The sequence below is a fragment of the Akebia trifoliata genome, chromosome 8 (genome assembly GCF_017979445.1).
Source record: "Akebia trifoliata isolate Shusen 1 chromosome 8, ASM1797944v1, whole genome shotgun sequence".
In the NCBI taxonomy this organism is placed as follows: Eukaryota; Viridiplantae; Streptophyta; class Magnoliopsida; order Ranunculales; family Lardizabalaceae; genus Akebia; species Akebia trifoliata.
The window spans coordinates 39,759,933-39,783,546 of record NC_141382.1 but is presented as its reverse complement, the minus strand read 5'-3'; the positions used below and the strand labels follow the sequence as shown (position 1 = coordinate 39,783,546).

Here is a 23,614-nt window from a genome sequence, read left to right as displayed (position 1 = left end):
TTTGAGCAGCTTAGAGAAGTCGATAGGATTGAGGCCGAATGGCTTAGACGAGCTGATAAGGATGAAGCCGAGCAACGAACACAAGCTGATAAAGTTGAGTTTGATAATCTTGCACAGATGGTTATGAACCTATCACGATGTGTAAGTAAAAAATTTATATTTATTAAGTTTATATATATATATATATATATATATATCTGATAATCTGATATGTTTATGTTTATTATAGTTTGGCGGCACGTTCCCAACTCCACCGGGCTCATCGACACAGCTACCAGATGATTGATTTGATACGTTCTTTTTTCAGAAAAACTTTTGAATTAGTTAGTTTTATTAAGTGAATCTTGTGTTTTGGATGGTTTGTGATACTTGTTTTTTGAGATAAACTTATGATTTTGTTAGTTTACTTACTTATGGAAAACTTATGATAATGTTCTGTAAATATTGAAAACTGAGATTGTATCCATTACTAGCCTAAATCAGTAGGTATGGCATTCTCATCTTTGATGTATGCAAGTTGTTTGCATGAAATCGATCACCACATAGACTTTTTTACCTACGTATGTTTTATGATTTCTTTTATACCTATTTTTTTTTTTTTTTGTTAACTAAGCCCTTTTTAACTCTGCCAATGTAAAATTATATGTTTTACATTGCCGGTCCCAAGCCCGGATAAAGGAGGAGGGAAAATGATGGTCCCAAGCCTGGATGACTGTTGGAGCTAAATTTTTTTTTCTAAACTATTGATAGTGCAAGGCTTTTGGAGAGGTAACTATAACTTTGAAGTATCTAAGTATGATAGTTTAGAATATCCATAATGCTAGGACAGTTTAATGGTATTACTTGCTTATTCATTCCTTATCTTACTACTTTGACTCTGTTTGTTCATTTACATTTGTTGTCATAACTTCGATTTCATTTAGAAAATCATTGTTTTATGCCTAAGTTGGACTTGAACCCACGACCTCTAAGTCATTTTTTATGTCTTACTATGTGGGCTGCGACACGAGGGACTTTTACGATTTGTGGTTGGTTTATAGATTGCAAGGATAAACTAGAAGATGGAAACAAAGCCCTTATCCAAAAATTTCAGTCTCAATTGACTGAGCAACTTGAGGTCTTGCATAAGATAAACACCTTTTGCTCTTAACTGATGTGTTTCTTGCTTTGATTCAAAGTTTCTTCATCTTGAGAGTTTCAAAGCAATTGGATCTTGCATTTGAGAAGGTAAGCAAGCGTTCTTAGAGTTATTTTATTATTTTTTTTATACTTTTCACCTAAATTGTCTTCACCTGACCCAAGGTTTCCTATTTATTTATTATTTTCAGGTCAACAAGAGGTTCAAGAATGCTTGGTGAGTTAGCTACATTTAGGTTACCAGCTACACTTGTAGGCTTTGGTGTGAGATTTGGTTTAATTTTATTTATTTATTTGTTTATGTTGTTGGTGTTACTAATAGGTATGTTGTATAGCAATTGGTACTTTATTGATTTGTACATAACTTGGAAATTACTAATAGGTATGTTGTATATTGATTTGTACTTAACTTGGAAATTACTGATAGGTATGTTGAAACCATGCAGGTTTGATTCCGCTGTTCTATCCGGCATCACATTAATGATCTTTGCTTGCATTGTGTGGTTGAAGTTGGTATCTTATGCACACACAAATTATGATAGCCTACCAAAATCCTTCTAACCTAGGAGCTATGCCCGTCCAATTAATCCCTATTGTTTGTAGTCTTGGTCTTCCAAATTAGACATAATAATCCATCAAATTAGACATATTTTTAAATTGAAGAAGTTTTGGGATGAGGCTTTGATGATAATGAGGATTTATAAGATTCTTGAAGGTGCTAGCTTGGTAAGTTGGTCAAATCTGGGAGTGCTAATACAACAGACATGGGTTCATTGCTTGCCTATCTAAAAAAAAGGGGGAAGAAATTGAAGACTCCTAACCAAATCAAATAACTCGTAGTCCTAAATCTTTAGCAAGAAAAGGAATTGATTTAAAATGAGTGTGATTAGGTGATGTGTTACCTAATGGGTTGATGATATCCGTTGAGCTATACTTTTTTACTTCATTTAGCTGGAAGATTTATTTCTATGACATTGCACCAAGGCAAGTGCACGCCATTGGTGACTTCACCATTTGCCTTCTCTTTTCTTCCATCGTTCTCCTCCCGAAGCTTCAGCTTACGGACATGCCATTACCTTCCTTTGTTTTAATTTATTACATTGATGGCATACTGGAAGTAAAATTAATTCAATATTTTGTAAGTATGACTGAATGTTGGTTCTTGAGTAACACACAATTTAAATGCTTTTTCTATATATGTGCTGGTTGCATCTTTAGGTGCAATTATATATTGTTTGGATCATATTTTAAAGATTTCAGCTTTCATCTGCTGGTACTATCTTTTTAGGTACACAGATAGAATGAAAAGTGCAATTGATCACTTTAAGCAGGCCTTGTCCATAGACCCCTTATGGTGGGCTGCATATGAGGAACTTTGTATATTAGGTCAGTACAAAGCATGCTTGAACTTGGAACTTCTTTTTCTGTCAGTACCCACAACATTAATTCACTGATTCAGACAAGTTTGAACACTGTTTTCAAATTTTGGGAGTGAATTTTTAAACCGTTGACCATTAACCCCTCTATAGTTGTCCTGTTACTCCATATGTAAAAAACGAGGACTCAGCTTGGAAATCTCATGTTGATTGGGCTTTGTCCTGAAAAGGTTTGTGATTTATAAGTTGAAACCAACCATCGCTTGGCTGATTCTAGCAAATCAGTGCTTTGCTCATTCAATTATTTTCTTGTGCAACTCGACTAGGTTGACGCAAAAACTCACCCAATGTGATTTGCCCATTCTATGATGAATCTTGAAACGAGTTTTAGAGTCGGTGAATTTTCTAAAAAATATTCCAATATTTTGTAACTTCATGAAGACCGCCCGATTTTGGATCTGATAACTTGATAATTAATGTAAAAGTTGCAGTTTAATATTAGCTGTTGTGGGATGATTTGAGCTGATGCAGTTCAATGTGAGTTGATTGTCCAATTTGGTTGTGTATTCCCATTGATAATTGATGGTATAAATGTTTTCCAGTATGTTGGGAAAGGTATGAGCTGAACTTGAAACAAGACACCATGGTTTGGATTATATTAGATGAGTTCTGCCTTTGGAGCTAAATATCCCATTTGAAATTTGGGATATATCCTTGCAAATTTAAAACAAGGCCCCCCTCCCTCCCTCTCTTTCTCTCTCTCTCTCTTCACTTTACATGTTCAGTACTTACAAAAACAATGAACATTTATGTTTATTATGATTTTTATTTTTTGGAAAAAAAAACTTATTTGCGAGTTTTATTGTGTATCATAAGATGATCCACATCTATTTCTCTTATTAAAAAATGACCATCCATTTTCCATCCACCTCTCTTATTGTCCTGCTCATTCTCACCTGATTCAATGTTTTCTATTTCCTTGATAGTGTTTCTGGCATCAATTTAACATTTCAGAGGCTCTCCCGACATTATGCATATAGAATAGAGTGCATTTTAAATGGATTGTATGATGGGGATGATGTAGCATGTGCTTTTTATGCTATTGTGACTTGGCAGAATGGGTTCCAGTAGTAAGAGCCTTCCACCTAGCATGCCCTCTCAGTCGGGAATCTCGCTACATTGCCGCTTCTGGTCATAATATAGTTCGATTTTTGTTTTTTATGATTTTCCCATTCTTGTCATATGACCCCTTCCGATAACTAAGGAATAAATCCTAGGAAAATTTTCCACGTGCTTGGCTTGATGCTTTGACCACTGTCTATCGAGTGGGCTTCCCTTAATTTAATTGGGGGTTGAAGGATCTCAATTTGGAACTATGGCATTCTTTTGTATGTTACATAAGCAAAAGAATTGAACTACTGCAAGGGAGGTTTTCATGGAGTGGTGTCAGCTGGGATTGAGCTTCCGTGACTCCTAGATATTGATCTGGAGCCTAACCCCATTTACTATTTCGTGAGGTGTTTGGACCATGGTTTTAAATTAATCTTGTCTGATGTGTTTGACTTGTTTATCCGTCTCGTTGGTGGACAATACCAAGACGTATCGGACGAGATTTAAAACCATGGTTTTGGATGGCGGATGCGGATTTTGGGTATGTAGGTGTTGCTCCTGGAAAGATTGACCTCTATGTTGGGAAGGTATGAACTCCTTTCCTGCTTCGATGATGCAAAGTGTGAATCTACATATTGTTGGTACAATCATTTTCCTGATATGTTGTGTTCTATTCACTTGCAGAAACCCACTTCAGATCTCAATTTCAGTTTCTGATGTTTCTCTCATATGTCAGCCATCCACAAAAACTGAGGCAATGGAATCTGGTAAACAAGTTATTTCATTTGCATGGTTTGCATCTTTTTGTTCAATATTTAGAAATGAATTATACTTAACACTCCATTGTTACAACTCACAATGTGATAAGGGAAAATAAGCAGAGACAGCAAGCCGGATGACTAGTAGGAGTTGTAACAATGAATTACTTGGGCTTTATAGGTTTTTTTTTTTTTTTTTTTTCTGATTGGCAGATTGTTTTTATTTGATAGACCTATCTCATTTTTTATTTTATATATGGATACATGTTAAGCGTCTTATTTGCTTTGCACAAAATAAACTTCTGCAATAAGAACAAGTTCCCATACCCCACCACCTTTTTTTGAGCGTTGAATCTAATAATACTTTCATGGCATACAAACTAATTGTTACCTAATGATAATTGTATTTCATTATAAAATTGCACATTTCTGCCTTTGGCTTGGTCTTTGCTTGTCATGTTGGTGTCCCCACTTTCAAAAATCCAGGGCAGTTGGGGAGATTGAAAAGAAAGAACACAGCTGCAAGAAGAGGTGTAAGGATGAGGGGTGCAATGTAGATCATAATGGAGTAAACCATCCAAAGAGAAGAGAAGATGAAACCGAACAGTTGGAAAAAAGCAGCCTTACTGAAGAAGATGGGCAGCCTGCTGGCACTATGAATCTCTATGACACTTCTGATGGCATCCATAACCAATGTGAGTGTATGTATGTTATTCTTATGGTTAAGAGGAGACTGTTCTTGTTAGTTTCACAGCACTGAAATTTATGTCAAATTTTATTAATAATGTAAGGGCCCATGCTAAGGATCCGGCTACCGCTGCTAAAACACAATAATTCGAAAGTACCAATCAACAAAGAACAACGGCCTTGTTCTACTTTCGAAAGGAACAAGTTGGAAAACACATCTGTACCAGGTTTACTTTTTTCCTCCATTATTAGATATCCATCCCTTTTTTCCTACAAGTATGAATGTGTTCTTAATTAAATTATGTGATAGCGTTAACTACTCAGGCATTTACATTAGTTGGTTAAATAACTAACTATTTTTTTAATCCAAAAATATTATAGAGAAGGAGAAGGGCTCTTTATTAAATTATACAAAGTACAATTGAGATGCTTCTGAGGTAAGGTAAGAGGGAATTAGCTACTGTAGTCAGTGTAGTTACCCCCCACCACACACACACACAATCACTTGGTGGAGTTTGTTTCCAAAAACATAACTGGAGGTCTTTCATGTTTGAGCTTATAGTTCTCTAGTTATGTGGTCCTCTTTGGCTTCTAGCAAGCCTTATTCAGGGCCCATTAGGATGGAACATGAAACATGGATGATGTTATTTTTTAATGATCACCAACTGTGATTTGGAATCATTTGCATGGACTATACCCATTTTCTGTCTGAAATTCGTACTCACCCCATGGAGGTCTTAAAATATAGTTTGCATTGTTATAGGGGAAAGGTGCTTTCTATCTATAAATGTTAACTCCAATGTGTAGACACCCCATTTTTGCATCTGCCTAATTCGACAATTCGTCACCCGATTACCATGAATTCCTAATGATGAGCGCAAAGAACTCGAAGCTTTTGAGTACTGTCCTTGATTCCTTCCGTTTTCATTCTTTTCATCTTCCCTACTCGTTACGACTCGACATAGGAATTTACGTACGCTTAGGATCACCACACGTTACACCCGATTTAGCAAGCACGTACGTTTAGGTTCGCTACACAGTTCTATAACCTAGAGATCTCGCCACCCTAGGAAAATACGACTTTGAAACATAGAAATAATCACATTGGGACTGAAAGAAATCTCACGCTAGAATTCATAAAAATCCACAAAAATCCACAAAATGACGAAAATACCCCTCATAAATTTTGGACCTCTGAAAGACCTCGAAAGTACCTCCATTGCACTCAGAACATGATTTCGAGTCTAACGGGACCCAAACCAACGAAAACAAAGAAATTTAAGAAAAATCATAAAAATGACCGAAATGCCCCTTAACCTCCAAATTCAACTTAGAAATCCCGATCTTTAGGAAAATGTAATAAAAATTGAAATCCAATTAAAAATCCAATCTAACTAAAAATAAAACTCAAATCAAATATTAAACAATTCAATTCAAACAATTAAAACTAAAAATTAAACTCAAATTAAAAATTAAACAATTCAAATTCAAACGATGGAAATTAATAATTAAACAGTTAAACAATTAAAATTAAAATCAAGCAACAATTAAATTAAAAATCAAATTCAAAATTAACTAATCAAAATCAAAGTAAAATTTGAAAAACAACCAACTAATAAATCGAAACCCAAATAATTAACAAATTCCAAATCCAACTCAATCGAGCGACGAAACGGAATCAAAAATCAAAGGGCCAATTAACAATTAAAACTCAAATTAAAAATTAAAATCAAATTAAATTTTTAGCCAAACTCAAAATAAAAACTAATCAATTACTAAAACTTGAAATTAAAAAATTAATCAACAAATAAAAAAATCAAAACAAAAATTAACCAAATCGATAAAATAAAAATTAAACCGACCAACCATAACTCGACAAACAAAGTACGAGTAGCATGGGATCGCCCCACCATCATTCTCGTAAAAGGGAATACGTGTTAATTAAAAAAAAATCAAAAGGAATTAGAAAGAGAAAAATTAGAAAGATTCTTTTTTATACAAAAAGAAAAAGACGTCTTCTTCTTTAGAGGGCTGAACGTCCTTGGGCTGACTTGGACTCTCTCTCTCTTGGCTCTATCTCTTGGCTATTTGGGCTGAACAGCTGGAGTTCTTCTTCTTCCACGTCTTCTCCTCCAATAGCTCCACTACAGCACAGCAACTTCTCTCACGTTTCATAGAAACAGCAGCTGCACTTCATCTTTCCTTTCTGCACTTCGTCTTTCTCTCAGCCACAACAGCACAGCCCCTTACAACTCACTTCCCTCTCACATCCCTCACCTCCATTACAGCCCCCTACAACACCTCTCTTCCTCTCCATAGCACCCACAACAGCAACACAACCTGCTGCTCTGAAATCCAATGCCCCAACACTCTCTTTCTCTCCCTCACAGCAGCCATCCTCTCTCTGTGTTCATTGCGGCCAACGTAACCCATCCAACCTTGCTGCAGCCATCTCTTTCATTCTCAGCCATCACCTCTCTCACATTCTGCCCAACAGCCTCTTCAAGTCGCCTCTTTCAACCGAAGTCCCAGCAATCATCCTTCAGCCATTATCCCCTTCGCGATACACACGAGCTTTGGAGGTCTTATCTGAAGGAATCGACCCTCATCGTCTATGTAAGTTTTGTTTCTTTTTTATTTTTTAGTTTATATCGTTATTTTTATGTCAATAGGATTAGGAAGATATTTATTTTATGTATTTTTTTTAGGTTTTTTTTATATTTTTTATATAGGTAGGACTAGGAAGGTATTTTTTTTATGTAGTGTTTTTATATTTTTCATATCGATAAGGTTAGGATAGGTTGTTTTTATATTCTTCTCTATGTTTTTTGCATTTTTTATTATTAGGAGAATTTTCTCTTTTATATTATTTTTCACGATTTATTCGTTTTTGTATATCAAATATTCATTGCATATATTTTCTTATTATTATTATTATTTTTTTTTTTTTGTATTGTTTTTGCATATTAATAGGTTAGGAAAATATTTTTAGGTCTGATATTGCTTGTTTTTATTTGTTAGTCTTTATTTTATTTTATTTTTATTTTCACATGTTGATAGGATTATAGGATTTTTTTTATCATGGTTATTATGATCCAGTTGGATTTGCATGATCTATGATGATGTTTAAGTTCTTTGTATTATTTTCAGATTTTTCCATGTGATCAACGTACTCCTTGAATTGATAGTTATGCATGTTATTGAATAATAACTATTTTGACAAAATCGAAAATCATGTGTGCATGCTCGTTTGGTTATTTTAGGGATTCATGAATATGAGAATTTTCTTGTGGATTTTTCTTTCTAACTTGAAATTTTTTTTTTTTTTTTTTTTTGCGATAATATTTGTCAATTTCCAAGTTGGTTATTTTTGACAAATTCATAATCTTCTAATTTGAGACTTCATTGTTTATATAATTTTCCTTTTTTGGAGATTATTTATGGATCATTAAAATATTCGTATTTGAAAACTTTCTAATATGGGATTGCATAGTTTCCTATTTTGGGAGAATATATTCATAGATTTCTAATTCAGAAATTTCATATTTTAGTAATTTTCCAATTTAGAAGATTTTGCATTTTTATATTTAGGAGGTTCATGTTCATGGAAATTTAGAAGTTTCAAATTTGGAAACTTACATTTTTGAAATATTCTATTTTAGAAAATGCATCTTTTTAAATTTTTAATTCGGAAATTCAGCATATATCTCTTGAATTCTAATTTAGGAAATTTCACGTTCCTAATTTGGAAATATTATAAGTCCCAATTTGACAAGTTTATATTTGTAATCTTCCTATTTAGAATATTCTTGTGAGTTTCTATTTTGGACAGTTTGGAGAATACTTGCAGGTGGAATTTCTTAATTGATTTCAAGTCATGGAGCTAATTAGGACTTTTTCAAATCCTGCCATATTTTGTGGAATTCAAAAGATGATCATGCGATAACTGGGGCAATTTTAGCCCTAGGATTTGTTTGGCAAATCCAACATAAATTGATGATGATTGGACTGTAACCTTGACTGTAGTCTTTGTATGTTGACCATAGGATGATTTTGAATCGTAATAAAGACCGATCATCTCGATCGGGCAGGTTCGGTGCTTAACACCTTCCAAAACCCGTAATCTGACCTCTTACCCATCTCTTTGATCTGTGGACCGACCCATATCTATTTGGAGTTATTTATGGTTCCTAGACTTAAACGAGGTGGCGACTCCCATTTTTCAAAAGTCCCCCATTTAATAAATCGGACCCTTATCCACTATTTAGTGAAAATGGGTCGAGGCCATTTCACAATGTTTTTTTTTTTTTGATCTGTAAGCTGAGGCTATAGATGGCCCCACCCTTTTATTAAAAACTACTAATTACGAAAATAACAAAGATTCAAATCCTCCAATAGGATGTTTTACAGCTCCAAAGGAGTATTAGAAGAATTGAAAAAAACAGGGTTTTCAGGTACAACTCCTTTTCTAGCTAACTAATCAGTCGTTTTATTTGCTTCTCGCCACTCAAACTCCAGCTTAACAGAATTAAACCCCTTATAGTATTTTTGATTTCTCTTACTAGGTTGAGCACTCTCCAAGGCGTATTCCATTCTTCATTAATACCGTTGATAGCCACTAATGAATTCGAATTTATGATTATATCTGAGTACCCCTTCGTTCCAAGATGCTGTAATCCTATTAGAATTGCTTCCATTTCAACAACAATAGTATCTGTATAGTTTGACCGCCCATTAGCCAGCAGCTCACCCATGTGATTTCTAGCAAAAAATCCAATACCAGCCCCTATATCTGCTAACGACCCATCTGTGTTCAGTTTTATTACTCCCATTGGTGGAGAAATCCAGCGAATAACAGAGGTTTCCTTTATTTTGAACGTTCCATTGCAACCCCACCTATGAATTAATCTCATACTTTCGGCATTAGACATCATCATCCCTTTACACTTACCACACACATCAGCCAGAATAATCTTGCTTAGTTGCTGCACATTTTGCTCTTTGTCATCGAATATTCGACGATTACGCTCTCGCCAAATATGATAAATTGTGGAGCATAACATTAAGCTAATAATATTATAACACGGATGATTACTAATATCTGCAACTTCCTCTTCAAGTATTTCCACTATTTCTTTATCAATCGCAGCCCACTCCAGCACCTTTTTCCAGCACTCTCTACTATATTTGCATTTGAAGAATAAATGTTCATTTTCCTCTACTTCAATTCGGCATAAAACATATCTAGAAATCAGTAATAGACCTCGCTTTCTCAGATTTTCTATTGTAGATGGACTTCGGTTTATTGCAATCCAAGCTATAACTGAATGCCGCGGAATTTTCATCTTGTTCCATATAATTTTGTACCACGTAACCTCCATATCATGTCTTCTAATCGTATTCCATGCTAATTTCAAAGTAAACTTCCCATTCGCATTCTTTTTCCACACAATTCTATCTTCTTCAAGCAGCCACGGAGGATGATGAGCTTCAACTTGATCTGCAATTTCCGCTAGCCTCATATCATCTCTGATAAGACCTACCCATCCATCATTCCCAGCAAAATCAGATACCTTTGCTTTGAGATTGCTATTCATATGTAAGGCAGATCTTCTCCCAAATTAGTCAATCAATGGACCACCTTCTAACCAAGGGTCGTTCCAAAAGGAAATATTAGATCCATCACCTACTAAAAAACGAATATGATTTCTAGTAAAGTCTCGAACCTTCAAAATACCCCTCCAAGCCCAAGATGCATCATTTGGAGGAATACATCTCCAAATGGTACCATGTTTAACATATCTCATGCGCATCCAATTACTCTACAAACTATTGTTATTGATCATTTTCAAAAATAATTTCATGAGACCAATTGTATTCCAATCTTTCATCCTTCTAATACCAAGACATCCTTATTTAAAAGGTCGACAAACTTTAGACCAACTAACTGAATGAATTTTTCTAGAAGAGGAACCACTCCAAAGGAAATTAATCAACAAATATTCAATTTTGTTTATGACCCCTATGGGAAGAGAGAAACAAGATGACCAATAAATTTGAAAAGAAGATAGGACTGATTTGATGAGCTCAATCCTTCCCGCAAATGATAAAAATTTAGATTTTCAACCCTCAATACGTTTTTGAATTTTCTCAATCAGAGGATAGCACATGGACATCGTCAATCGAGAAGAGAACGAAGGAAGACCTAAGTACCGAATTAGAAGGTTTCCTTCTCTGAATGACAAGGCTTGAAGAATAAGATTTTTATTAGAACAAGAACTACTAAAGAATAAATTACTCTTGTCAACATTAGTTTGAAGACTTGAAATATCGAAAAACTCATCAAGGAGGACTTTAATATTCAACGCAGAATGAACACTATCTTTAGAGAATAGGACTATATCATCAGCAAACATAAGATGTGAAATTTGGGGAAGATTTATCCTATTAGGAATAGAAATAAGATTATTCCTAATTTTCTTTTCAAGAAGACAAGAAAACGCCTCCATAACTATGGTGAATAGGTAAGGGGAAATAGGGTCCCCTTGTCTCAAACCTCATTTACTAGGAAAATAGCCACACGACGCTCCATTCAGAATAATTGAAAATCTAGGAGTAGAAATGCATTCCCTAATCCAAGTAATCCAAGTTTGGTTATACCCCAATTGATCAAGAATATTTAACACAAAATCCCATCTAACTTTATCATAAGCTTTTTTAAGTCAACTTTTACTGAAAAAAAGGGAATACTAGAATTAAGATGGGAATTTCAAAACAATTCATGGGCTAGCAAAATATTATCAGAAATATGTCTCCCTCTAATGAAAGCCGATTGGTTTAAGCTAATAATGGATGGTAAGAGGTTCGACAGACGATTAGCCATGATTTTAGTAATCACTTTGTAAACAAAGTTACACAGTGAAATAGGCCTAAACCTCTCCAGACGATTGACATCTTTGTCTATGGAAATAAGGACAATAAGAGTAGAACTCAATTCCCTAAGGAGCTTACCATGTGTAAAAAAATTCATAATATCTCAAACAAAGTCCTCTTCTACTATATCCCAAAATGAAGTAAAAAATTCAGCACAAAACCCATCAGGACCAGGGGCTTTATTTAGAGGGAATTGGAAAACAATAGACTTAATTTCCTCTCTAGAAATAGGAGCAGATAAATTGTTAGATTGGTCTAAAGATAGTCTATTTTTAAAAGAAATAAAAGGGCAAGGGGCATTAGAAGAATGGGAAAATACCTTCTGAAAATAATCAATAGCATAGTCCCCAATACAATCTTCACCTCTGATAGCAGCTCCTGAGTCATCAATGAGTTCAAAAATCCCATTTCTCGTAATATTAGAAGTTAAAGAAGCATAGAAGAACTTGGTGTTTGCATCCCCATCTTTCAACCACTGGACTAGAGATTTTTGCCTAACCATAGCCTCTTCCGTCTTAATCTCTTTTGTCAACTCACACACCGCTACCCTCTCCTGATGAGCAAGAGTGGTATTCAGAAGCTCGACTTGGATTTGCTGCTGGATATTTTTGAGCTTGGTTTCTGCCACATTTTTCCTGCTAGATATTACCATAACAATGCTGATTCCAACTCCTAATGGCCAACTTTACCCGACGAAGCTTGGAAGCTAACACAAAAGATGGATTACCCGCTATAGAAGTATTCCAAGCATTTTCTACCAAATCACGAAAACCCTCTTGATGAATCCACGAGGTAAAAAATTTGAAGTTAGTCTTTCGATTTCTAACAATGTCCTCCAAACTGAAACTCATCGGAGAATGATCGGAAATCTCTGGGTGGAGATAATTTAACCGCACATTTGCCCATTTTTGAATCCAATGGATGTTTACTAAGGCTCTATCCAATCTACACAGAATACGCCTATCATTCATCGCCTTATTGCTCCAAGACCAGAACTGATAAGTCGTGGTCATATCTTGCAGGCCACAAGAGTTAATGCATTCATTAAATTCTTCTAAATTACGACGAGGCACAAGATTTGCCCCAATTTTTTCGTTTCTAAAACGCACCGTGTTGAAATCACCAATTACTACCCTAGGAGGTTCAATATTTGCTTCCAATGATATTAACGAATTCCATAACTCCACTCTATCAGAGCGAAAATTTGCAACATAAATACACGTGATAAAAAAATTTGAATTGTCGCTTAACCGATTCACTCGATAGTGAATATAGTGGCCTGATTCAGAAATTTTTTCCACTCTAATCTTCATTGGGTTCCATCCTGCCCAAATTCTTCCTGACTCATCTGAATTATAATTATCTATAAAATTCCAACTCTTCTGAATGCTTCTACGAAAACCCGTAGTTCTAAATTTTTCGGCTTTGGTCTCATTTAAAACTAGAAAATCAAATTTCTCCAAACATATTAGGTTTCGAACTGCTCTTCTTTCGCTAATATGATTTAGACCCCTGATGTTTCAGCAACCTACCTTCATGGACAATTTCCTGATTTCGTGCCTTCCGCAGTAGGCACACCCTTCGAACGAGTCATAATCACTGAAATTTGCTTCGACTTTTCCTTCTTCTTGGCTTTCTTCGACTTCCCATGCGATCCCTTCTGTTTTTTATTTTTATTACCTCTCACATATATCTTGGCAACAGCTTCCATCATCTCACTTGCCTCCGACTCCAATTCATCCATGTCCGAACCAAAATTACCATCCGAACTGTCAACTAATGCAGAGAATTGGTTAAGATTAACTTGAAGCTCACTGTCTTGCTCCATAGAATACTAACTAGCGCTACTTGACGTCTCCCCCAGATCTCCTCCAAATATTCTTTCCTTTGAAGGCATCACTGCTAATTCTGGCAATTTCATCTACTTACTTGCCAATAATTCCTCTCCTCCGCTTGAACTAGAAGGTGTTATTATCTGCTGTTGCATCATTGGTGAGGTTACCAAATTGGGAGATCTGCAAATGACTTCACAAGGATTCAATGTTGGCGAGTTTAGCATAGTTTCCATATTATCCTCTCCTACACCAGATTTAGAAGGGTCTATTAATTGTTGTTGCAATATTGGCATAGTTACCAAATTGGGAGAACTGCAAACGATAGCACAAGGATCTTCAGTATTTACTTCCTTTTCTACATTAGTTTCCAATTGTATTTCATTTTCATCTTCTCCACCATTACCATTGCTACCAGGCACTAAGGCAAGCTCCATAATATCCGTCATATGGGCTTGTATTGTTGATTTAACTCTCCAATTATGCTGAATTTTCCGATGAATTTGCTTTTTGGCATTAGGACAACGCTTCTTTGAATGATCAAAGGTCATACATTCAGCGCAGCACTTTGGTTTCCATTCAAACTGGATCTTTTGCATCACCTCTACACCTGATTCCCTAAATAGACCAATAAACTCTGGAAAGCTACAATCCGGCTCAATCTCAACACAAATCCTAGCATAGGATAAACGAGATCTGGTTGTTGTAGGCTCATCCATATGTAATGGCGTGCCAAAGGTACTACCAATAAAACCCAAACAATCAGGCCCCCAGAACTGAAGTGGTAGTTTTGGCAACCGAATCCAAATTGGAATCGAGTTATGCATTTGTCTGGTCAAAGACAACCCAGGTTGCCATCTTCGAAGAATCAGAGGACGTCCTCCAATTGTCCAGATCGCTGAGTTTAAGATGGCTGTGCAATCTTCCGCGAGACTAAACTTGAACAAAAAGAACCCATCATCCAACGAGATGATTTCAACCCTTCCTTAATCTTCCAAAGTTTGTTAATAGCAGACTTTAAACCCAGAAAGTAAGGTCTCTTACCCAACACATAGCCCACAAGCATGTTCTCCCATCGATCGATTTCTTTTTGGACTTCCTCCTCTGGGATAGAGATAACCTTCTTACCTTTCAGATCTGGTTTAGCTTCAAGGGATTTGTCCAAAGAGTTATCTCCTCCTTTAAACAAATTTCTCCAAGACAAGCCACTAGACGATTCACCCATACTAAGGACAGATCGAGATTTACACACAGAGATTTGCAGGATGTTCTTAGATCAATCCAATGATTGAATCGAACTACCTCTAGGATCTCTTTTGATAAACTCTTATCTTAGTAAAGGGAGAGAGAAAAATCGCCAACCATCCTTTTTCTACATCTTCATATTAACTCCAATGTCATTTGCACTATGGAGTGTAGTTCTTGTTCAAATGTGGCTTATTACTTATAATTAACTAATAGGGACCCAATCCATACGTAATCCTTTGCATAAAATTTAAAGCTAATTTTTTCTTGTACATCAAACACTTCGTCATTAAGCAAAATTATCTTTTTCTATATTCTTTTTGTCTAATCAAAACATTTGTTTTGGTCAGATTTGCATCATGTTGTGTGCCGACCATGGACCTTGTGTTTCTAGTGCTCACAACACCATAGATACAGCAAGAGCTGGAAAGGATCTAGTTTCCAGCCTCGTTGCAGGTATATTCCACTTGATATCATCTATCATTGTTTAATAGTTTGTTGTTCATTCTAGTAGTCGTCCATTTACAGGATAATTAGTTAAATCACCTAATTAGAAAAGGGTGGCAAAATGTGAGGCTTATGATGAGTACATTATGCAGGTCTTCCTTGCATTCTGTACTCATGAGACACTTGCCCCCTGCAATGCATTCAGTTGTTCTTGTAATGGCTCTTAGTTGGGTACGTTATTCCTTAACCATTTTGTTTCCACGGCTGAGATGGCTACGTCCTTTTACTCTTTTCTTGTTCATAAGTGTCGTTATGATCTCTTATATCTGTCTACTGCCGATATATCTGAATGAGTCCAGGGCCCTTTTTCTTACGTCTCGGAAGCCTTTGGTTTGTCACTTAACAGAAGATGTACCATACAAATAATTTAAGTGTAAATGCCTTAACAGAATTATTTGTCAGAACATACCTTAGTAGGTTCATGATAATGGTGTCATGTTGTCATCAGGTTTATATGGTTACATTGGTAATCATGTTGTCTTGGTGTCATTCAGATTTACATAGTTGCACAGGTTGGAAATTTCCCCAACAGTCAATCCTTCCTAGTTTTTTCTTTCCAGTGATGCAATATTGAAGCTATGTTGAATATTTAAGGGTTTTTTTTTTTTTTTTTTTTTGATAAATAGTATTATATTTCTGAAAAAAACCAAGTCGGTCGAGGTGACCAAACGAGGAAGGACCTTACAAAATGACGCTAATTACGAATGGAATCACAAACCCCATCCCACTTGTACAAAAAATCCTCAAAAAACAGACCCCTAAACTCCTTATACACTTTGGACCAACAGAATATAAGACCCAAGATAGACATGATCGTGTCTGAACAATCATTTTGTTTCCCCTCGAATATGCGCCTATTCCTTTCAAACCACACCCCCCAACAAATTGCAAATGGCGTAATAGTCCAAAGCAACCACTTTGTGTCGTCGAACGAATAGCCAATTGACGACCAACCAATGAAGATATCCTTAACTGATTCCGGTAAGCATGTTGAGACCCCATATAACTTAAAGAAATGAGCCCAAATGCCATGCAAGAACTTGCAATGGATTATGAGATGATCCGAAGATTCTCCATTGTTCATACATAGTACACAACAACTCGCCCCGCACCATCCCCGTCGCATCAACAAATCCGTCGTTTGGATCCTTCCTAGAGCCGCCGTCCACGTGAAGAAAGCAACTTTACTTGGCACCTTTGGACCCCAAATAACGGCATAAGGAAAAAGCGGGTCCCCATTATTGCACAAGGATTGGTAGAAGGAGCGCACCAAAAATCTTCCGTCCTTGCTTGCCGTCCATATTCTCTCATCTTCTCTTCCCATACGAAAAACGATACTTAAAGCCTCACCGACTAACCTACCAACTTCTTGGATCTCCACGTCATCAATATCCCTACGAAAACCAAGATCCCATGCCCATTCTCCACCCATAAATCGTCGGACGGCTGTAATTGGTTGCCCTTTCTTAGAGGATATGGAATACAAAGTTGGGAATACCTCCATTAGGGGCCGATTGCCGCACCATGTGTCTTCCCAAAATTTCACTCGATTACCTTGACCCACTCTGAATTTTATTCTCATTTTGAATAATGGGATGATCTTCATGATGCCCTTCCACAACCCGCATCCATATAGTTGTCTAGTTGAACCGCTTTCCCACCCTGTCTTGTTCAACTTAAACTTACTCTCTATAACTTGTCTCCATAAACTATTCTCCTCGTTCCCAAATCTCCACAACCACTTGCCCCTTAAGGCCACGTTCATCTCCCCAAGTCTCCTAACGCCAAGGCCTTCATGTTTCTTAGTTGAACAAATCTGTTTCCAATTCACAAGATGATGTTTTCTATTCCCAACTCTGTCATGCCATAGAAAGTCGCGAAACAACTTGTCTAACTTTAGTTCTACACTTCGAGACATTGTGAGAAGAGAAAGAAAATATATTGGAATGCTAGAAAGAACACTTTTAATCAAAGTCAGTTTACCTCCCTTCGAAAGATAATTCGCTTGCCACCCTGCTAGTTTTCTTTCTATTCTTTCCACTATCGGGTCCCAAATCGCCACCCTCCTATAGGGGGCCCCTAGAGGCATCCCCAAGTAGGACGAGGGAAAACTGCCCACTTGCCATCCCAACGATGCTACCAGAAGAATTGCACATCTAGCCGAGCCAACCGGAAACACCTTACTTTTTCTTGTGTTAACTGGAATGCCAGAAATAGCTTCGAAACAACACAACAATCCTCCTAGCCTCCTTGTCTGATCTATGGAGTCATCCAAGAAGACTAAAGTGTCATCAGCGAATTGAAGGTGTGAAATGTTTACCGTGCCTGCCCCTGCTGAGAACCCTGAGAATGACCCACTTGCTACCCCTCTTTCCATCATCTTACCAAATGCTTCTACCACTATGATAAATAAGAAAGGTGATATAGGGTCCCCTTGCCTGAGGCCTCTCGTACTCCTAAAGAATCCGTGAGGCGTTCCATTCACCAAGATCGAGTAGGAGGGGGAAGTCACACACGCCATAATCCATGTTATCCATTTCCTACCAAAACCCATATTCCCCAGTATGTATTCCAAAAATTGCCAATTGACTCAATCATAGGCCTTCTCAAAGTCCACCTTGCACACCACACCCGCTTTACCCGATTTTAGTCTGGAATCTATGCACTCGTTCGCAATTAGAACTCCATCTAGGATCTGTCTGCCTTTGACAAATGCACTCTGATTACACCCTATTAGCCCTTGAATGACCCCTTTCAATCTTTTAGCTAGGATGTTCGTGATAATTTTGTAACTAGTATTCACCAAGCTGATGGGCCTCAGGTCTTTAATATCTTCCGTTCCAACTACCTTTGGGATCAAAGCGATGAAGGTACACAGGAAGTTCCTCCTGACAATGAGTTTGAGAAGCGTGTAAGGCCTGAAGTCATCCCTGCAAGTGAGATAGGAGTTACATTTGCGGATATTGGTGCCCTAGATGAGACTAAAGAATCACTTCAGAAGCTTGTCATGCTTCCTCTGCGAAGACCGGATCTATTTCAAGGAGGAATTTTAAAGCCTTGCAGAGGAATATTGTTGTTTTGGCCTCCCAGAACTGGAAAGACAATGCTGGCCAAGGCCATTGCTAATGAAGCGGGGGCAAGCTTCATCAATGTTTCCATGTCCACCAACACTTCAAAATGGTTTGGAGAAGATGAGAGGAATGTTAGAGCTATGTTTACACTTGCAGCAAAGGTATCTCCAACAATTATTTTTGTGGACAAGGTTGATGGTATGCTTGAGCAACGAACCAGAGTTGGGGAACATGAGGCCATGAAGAAGATAAAGAATAAGTTCATGACTCATTGGGATGGGCTATTGTCAAAACCTGGTGAGCGGATCCTTGTTCTTGTTAAGTTATTATATTGATTTGTAAGAATGTGTGTTGGTAATGCTTTTATGATGTGCATTGTCTTATTATATGTGCTGGTTTATTTCATCCTTTGTGTCTTTAAAATGACAGAACAGTACGGAGATGATAGAGCTGCGTAATGAATTGAATGCAAAGATATCAGAAATAACAAGGCTGCAATCTGAGTTGACCAGAAGAGATAATGATGAAGAAGCAGATGAAAATGCTGAGAGTTTAAAAGGAGTAATTGCAACCCTAGAAAAGGAGAACACCAATCTTAAGGTTGATACTTGTGGGCATTCCATTTTTTTTTTGCTTTAGAATATGACAATTATATCATTTTCCACCTTTCTTTTTATATATTTTTTTCTAGCTACCGTATCTAATTTTATATTTCTATATTATTTATTGATATTGTTAGTTATTTTGGTCTTTTGGAGTCATGAGGCTGGTCTGACATTGTCTCAATTGTGCTAGATAGAGAAGGTTGAACTAGAGGCTTCCTCGAAGATGAGAGAGAAGTCATCAAATGATCGAATTTTTGCAAATGGGTCAGACCCTTCAAACGAACATTTGAGTTTCTTGGAGGTAGTTCCTTCACTATTGTGTAGTTGTTATGTTGGGGTCATTAACAATTAGTAGTCCCAGAAAAGTAATTTATTCTTATTTTAGTTTTCTGTCAATACCAGTTTACCAATTTTCATGATTTATGTGCTCCACTATTCATTATTATTTATGTATGTGCAATTGGTTTCTTTATTAGGTGCTGCTCTCATGCACACGCACTCCACATTGCATATTCACTGATTTTTCATATTTATTTACTCATGTAGACAAGCTAAATATTTCAAAGTATAAGCTCCTAACATTGCTGCTTGTGCACTAGAATATGGTCTAGTGATAGTATTGAACATAATTGCAGAATGATATGACTGTCAGACACATGATATACTTACATCATAAGTAAAATCTCATATCTAATTGCTTATTACGGCGCCATCTTGCAAGGTATGATTTTATCTACATGCGAGATCAATTACTATGATCCTTCATTTGTGAACACTCTAGCATGAAAGGAAGTGGGGTTAGTCGAGAAATAAAAGACAAAAAACTTTCAGTAATCAAGAGGGTGTGAGGTGGATGAGTGGTCTATTTTCGTTGGTTAATGTTGAGCCTTGGAATCTCTTACTATGACTAAGGATGGTAGCATTGAAATTGTGGAATCCCATGTCATTTTTGTTCGCCAGTATAAGTGAACTCTGGAAGTTCCATCTAATCAAGTTTTCAAAACCCTTTCTGCAATCAAGGAACCCAAAAGGTGCTTTTTAAGAAAATTTCAAGGATAGTTTAGTTCATAGGAAGAGTAATATCTTCAGGAACTTTCAAGGAGAGGCTTGGCATCTCTTACTATGACTAAGGATGGTAGCATTGAAATTGTGGAATCCCATGTCATTTTTGTTCACCAGTATAAGTGAACTCTGGAAGTTCCATATAATCAAGTTTTTAAAACCCTTTCTGCAATCAAGGAACCCAAAAAGTGCTTTTTAAGAAAATCTCAAGGATAATTTAGTTCATAGGAAGAGGAATATCTTCAGGAACTTTCAAGAAAGTCATTCTGAAATTCTTGAAGGGATGCTTATTTAATCATGTTGTAAGAACTGACATAAAATTTTCATATCCTTGTTGGTTTTTAGATGGGTTTGTTTGACTATTATCGTTTATGAAAATTTCAAGGATATTTTAGTCATACGAATTAAGAAGAGGGAATCTCATCAGCAACTCTCTGGAAAGTCACTTTGAAATCCATGAAGGGATAAAGTCTTTTAATCGTGTTCTATTTCCCGAAATTTTAATCATTTTTTATTTCCCTAAAATTCTCATGTCATGTATGACTATTATGCATTAGTTTGTGGAGTATTCTTAATATACATCAATAAATTCCTCCTCTTCGTTTCAGGTCACGTGAAGTAAGAACAAGGTGTATGCCAAAGTTGAGGAAATTTCTAGCTCAATGGGGTGCAAAGACTCATTTGAATTGTTGTGTATTTAATATTGCAATGATCACCACCATCATCATTGAAGAAGCCTTATCCCAAAAAATAGGGGATTGGTTGAAAGAACCCTGTTCAATTATATCCAAAGTCTTGTATTATGTTATTGCAAATGTGTTTATGTCCGCCTACCTCAATCCATGCTCTTTTGTGTCTTCCCCTCTTACTTTTAGAACTTTAAATTAAATTTGCACTGAACTGGGGCTGCAATCGACTTTCATTCAATACCATCTCAATAGACTTTCTCTTATTTTATCCGATCTTCATTTTTTTTTTCTAGATCTTTTGTCCCATCTTCATATGCTTATGCAACTGCATTTTTATCTCAAAGGCACAGTCTTTTGGAAGTTTTGCTGGAAAAGAAGAAATGGAGCTATCCTTACAAAAGTTGGAGAAGGATTTGTAGGAAGCCTACCGAGGAAGGGACAAAGCATGTCAAGAATTGACCCGGCTCAAGCAGCACTTATTAGATCAGGTTTCTCTTCCTTAAACCTTGCAATGTTTTCATATGAACTAGCGTTTACTTTTATGAAAGCATACTGTATTATCAACTATGTTACCCACTATGTCAGACACTTCAGGTATTAACTGTACACTTATCTCCATCATGTACCCTAGTTGTCACTGCTATACGTGGATGGGTTTCTTCGAGCCAGATAGTAGAGTTAGCTGTTACCATCTACATTAGGTTTCAAACTAAATATTGCACTTCAAGAATAGCCTATTTTTATTAGAGGATTTTGCCTCCCTGACCATCCATGCCATTCACCATTCCAATCACCAATTCTTCGTCTAGATATTACAAACTTATTAAGAATCGATCTCCATATATTCTTGGAAAATAGCTTATAAAAAATATATTCTTGAAAAATTTGCACTTTAAAGTATAGATGTTCAACATTTTCCCTGACCCATGACAATAACAACACTTAGGCTCAGCAAGTTTACCAATTCACTTCATCATCATCTAAGCCTTATCCCAAAAACTGGTTTCTTTTACGATGCTACTGTCTAGGAACTTGAAGAATCAGATAAAATGGACGAGGACAGCAAAATCATTGAGGAGCTTCGAGTGAATTCCGATTATCAAAGAGCTCAAATATTGCATTTGGAAAATGCTCTGAAGCAAGCAAGAACAAATCAGGAGGACGTTAGGAAGATGAACAGCAGTGAGCTTCAGAAAAAGGAAATTGTTCGGCTACAGTGTTCACGAGTAGAATTATTTGTCTTGGCAGAGAAACTTCCAGATTATAATTTTCTTTCAATTTTGAAGAGTTACAAACCAGCAATACCATCTATACAACGAAAGGGGGGCTTTGCAAAAGAGTCCGCCTAGTCTTTACTAAGGAGACAATGTGATTATTGAGTCGCTCCTTACAAAAGTTGTAAGATGACAGTCTGAGGATTTTATTGATGACTACAGAATATGCATATTTGTGTGTGTGTGTGTAAAACCATGTATGATAGTCCCTACATTGTGGTGAATCATGTATAGGATGTCAGCAACCAAAGGGTGTGTAACATGTGTCACAACTTGATAGTCTGTTTGGAGCCTATTTGAGTTGTGGTAGCTTTCTTGCTTAATTGATAGAAACCAATTGAGTATTACATGACAACCAAATGAGTATCTATTTTGGTTTTTATGGTCGATATTGATGCCCATCATATTCTTGTTCTATGATTTTTCTTTTATTTTTTATTTTTCTGATTTTTTTTTATTATTATTTCGTTCATTGTGATTTGTGAATTAGAGGACTGTGCTATTGTTTGTTAAACCTCCAAATTCGACGGTCATACTCTATAGATTTTTTTTTATTTTAATAAGCCCATTCTCCAATAATTTGATAGTCCATAGCCGTCAAAAAAAAATTCTACAAGAGAATATTTGATAGGAGGGACCGTCAAATATGGGCCTTTTTCACATAGTCTATTGATTACTGTAGACACCCCATTTTTGCATCTACCTAATTCGACAATTCGTCACCCCGATTACTGTGAATTCCTAATGATGATCGCAAAGAACTCGAAGGCTTGTGAGTAGTGTCCATGATTCCTTCCGTTTTCACTCTTTTCATCTCCCCTACTCGTTACGACTCAACATAGAAATTTACGCACGCTTAGAATTGTCCCACGTTACACCCGATTTAGCAAGCACGTACGCTTAGGTTCGCTACACAGTTCAAAAATCTAGAGACCTCGCCACGCTAACAAAATGACGAAAATACCCTTCATGAATTTCGGACCCCCGAAAGACCTCAAAAGTACCTCCATTGCACTCAGAACATGATTTCGAGTCTAACGGGACCCAAACAGATGAAAATAGAGAAATTTAGAAAAAATCATAAAAATGACCGAAATGCCCCTTAACCTTCAAATTCAACGTAGAAACCTCGGTCTTTAGGAAAACGCAATGAAAACCAAAACCCAATCCAATCCAACAATTGAAAAATAAAACTTAAATTAAAAATTAAGAAAAGAAATCAAACAATTAAAAACAAAAGTCAAATTAAAAATTAAGCAATCAAAATTAAAATTAAACAATCAAAATTAAAATTAAAAAACCAAACAATGAAAATAAAATCGAAATCT

At 36.4% G+C, this 23,614-nt stretch overlaps 1 protein-coding gene across 5 annotated transcripts; it reads left to right on the top strand.

Annotated features, from left to right (window-relative positions):
* Nucleotides 1–1,448: 1,448 nt before the first annotated feature.
* On the top strand, nucleotides 1,449–22,469 carry LOC147396792 (putative AAA domain-containing protein C24B10.10c). 5 transcript variants are annotated; one of them, XR_015181003.1, is made up of 7 exons: nucleotides 4,686–5,076; nucleotides 5,173–5,295; nucleotides 18,464–18,953; nucleotides 19,086–19,256; nucleotides 19,456–19,562; nucleotides 21,357–21,500; nucleotides 22,041–22,469. XR_015181003.1 is itself a non-coding variant. In XM_086451979.1 (7 exons), exons 3-6 carry the CDS (start codon nucleotides 18,933–18,935, stop codon nucleotides 21,429–21,431), a joined length of 378 nt encoding a protein of 125 aa, XP_086308105.1. In that variant the 5' UTR covers nucleotides 4,698–5,076; nucleotides 5,173–5,295; nucleotides 18,464–18,932; the 3' UTR covers nucleotides 21,432–21,500; nucleotides 22,041–22,469. The 5 variants fall into 5 exon arrangements, 4 of the variants coding, with proteins under 4 accessions (XP_086308104.1, XP_086308108.1, XP_086308105.1 ...); XM_086451979.1 differs by having other exon boundaries at nucleotides 4,698–5,076; nucleotides 19,452–19,562; XM_086451980.1 differs by having other exon boundaries at nucleotides 4,699–5,076; nucleotides 19,091–19,256; nucleotides 19,452–19,562.
* Nucleotides 22,470–23,614: the final 1,145 nt, after the last annotated feature.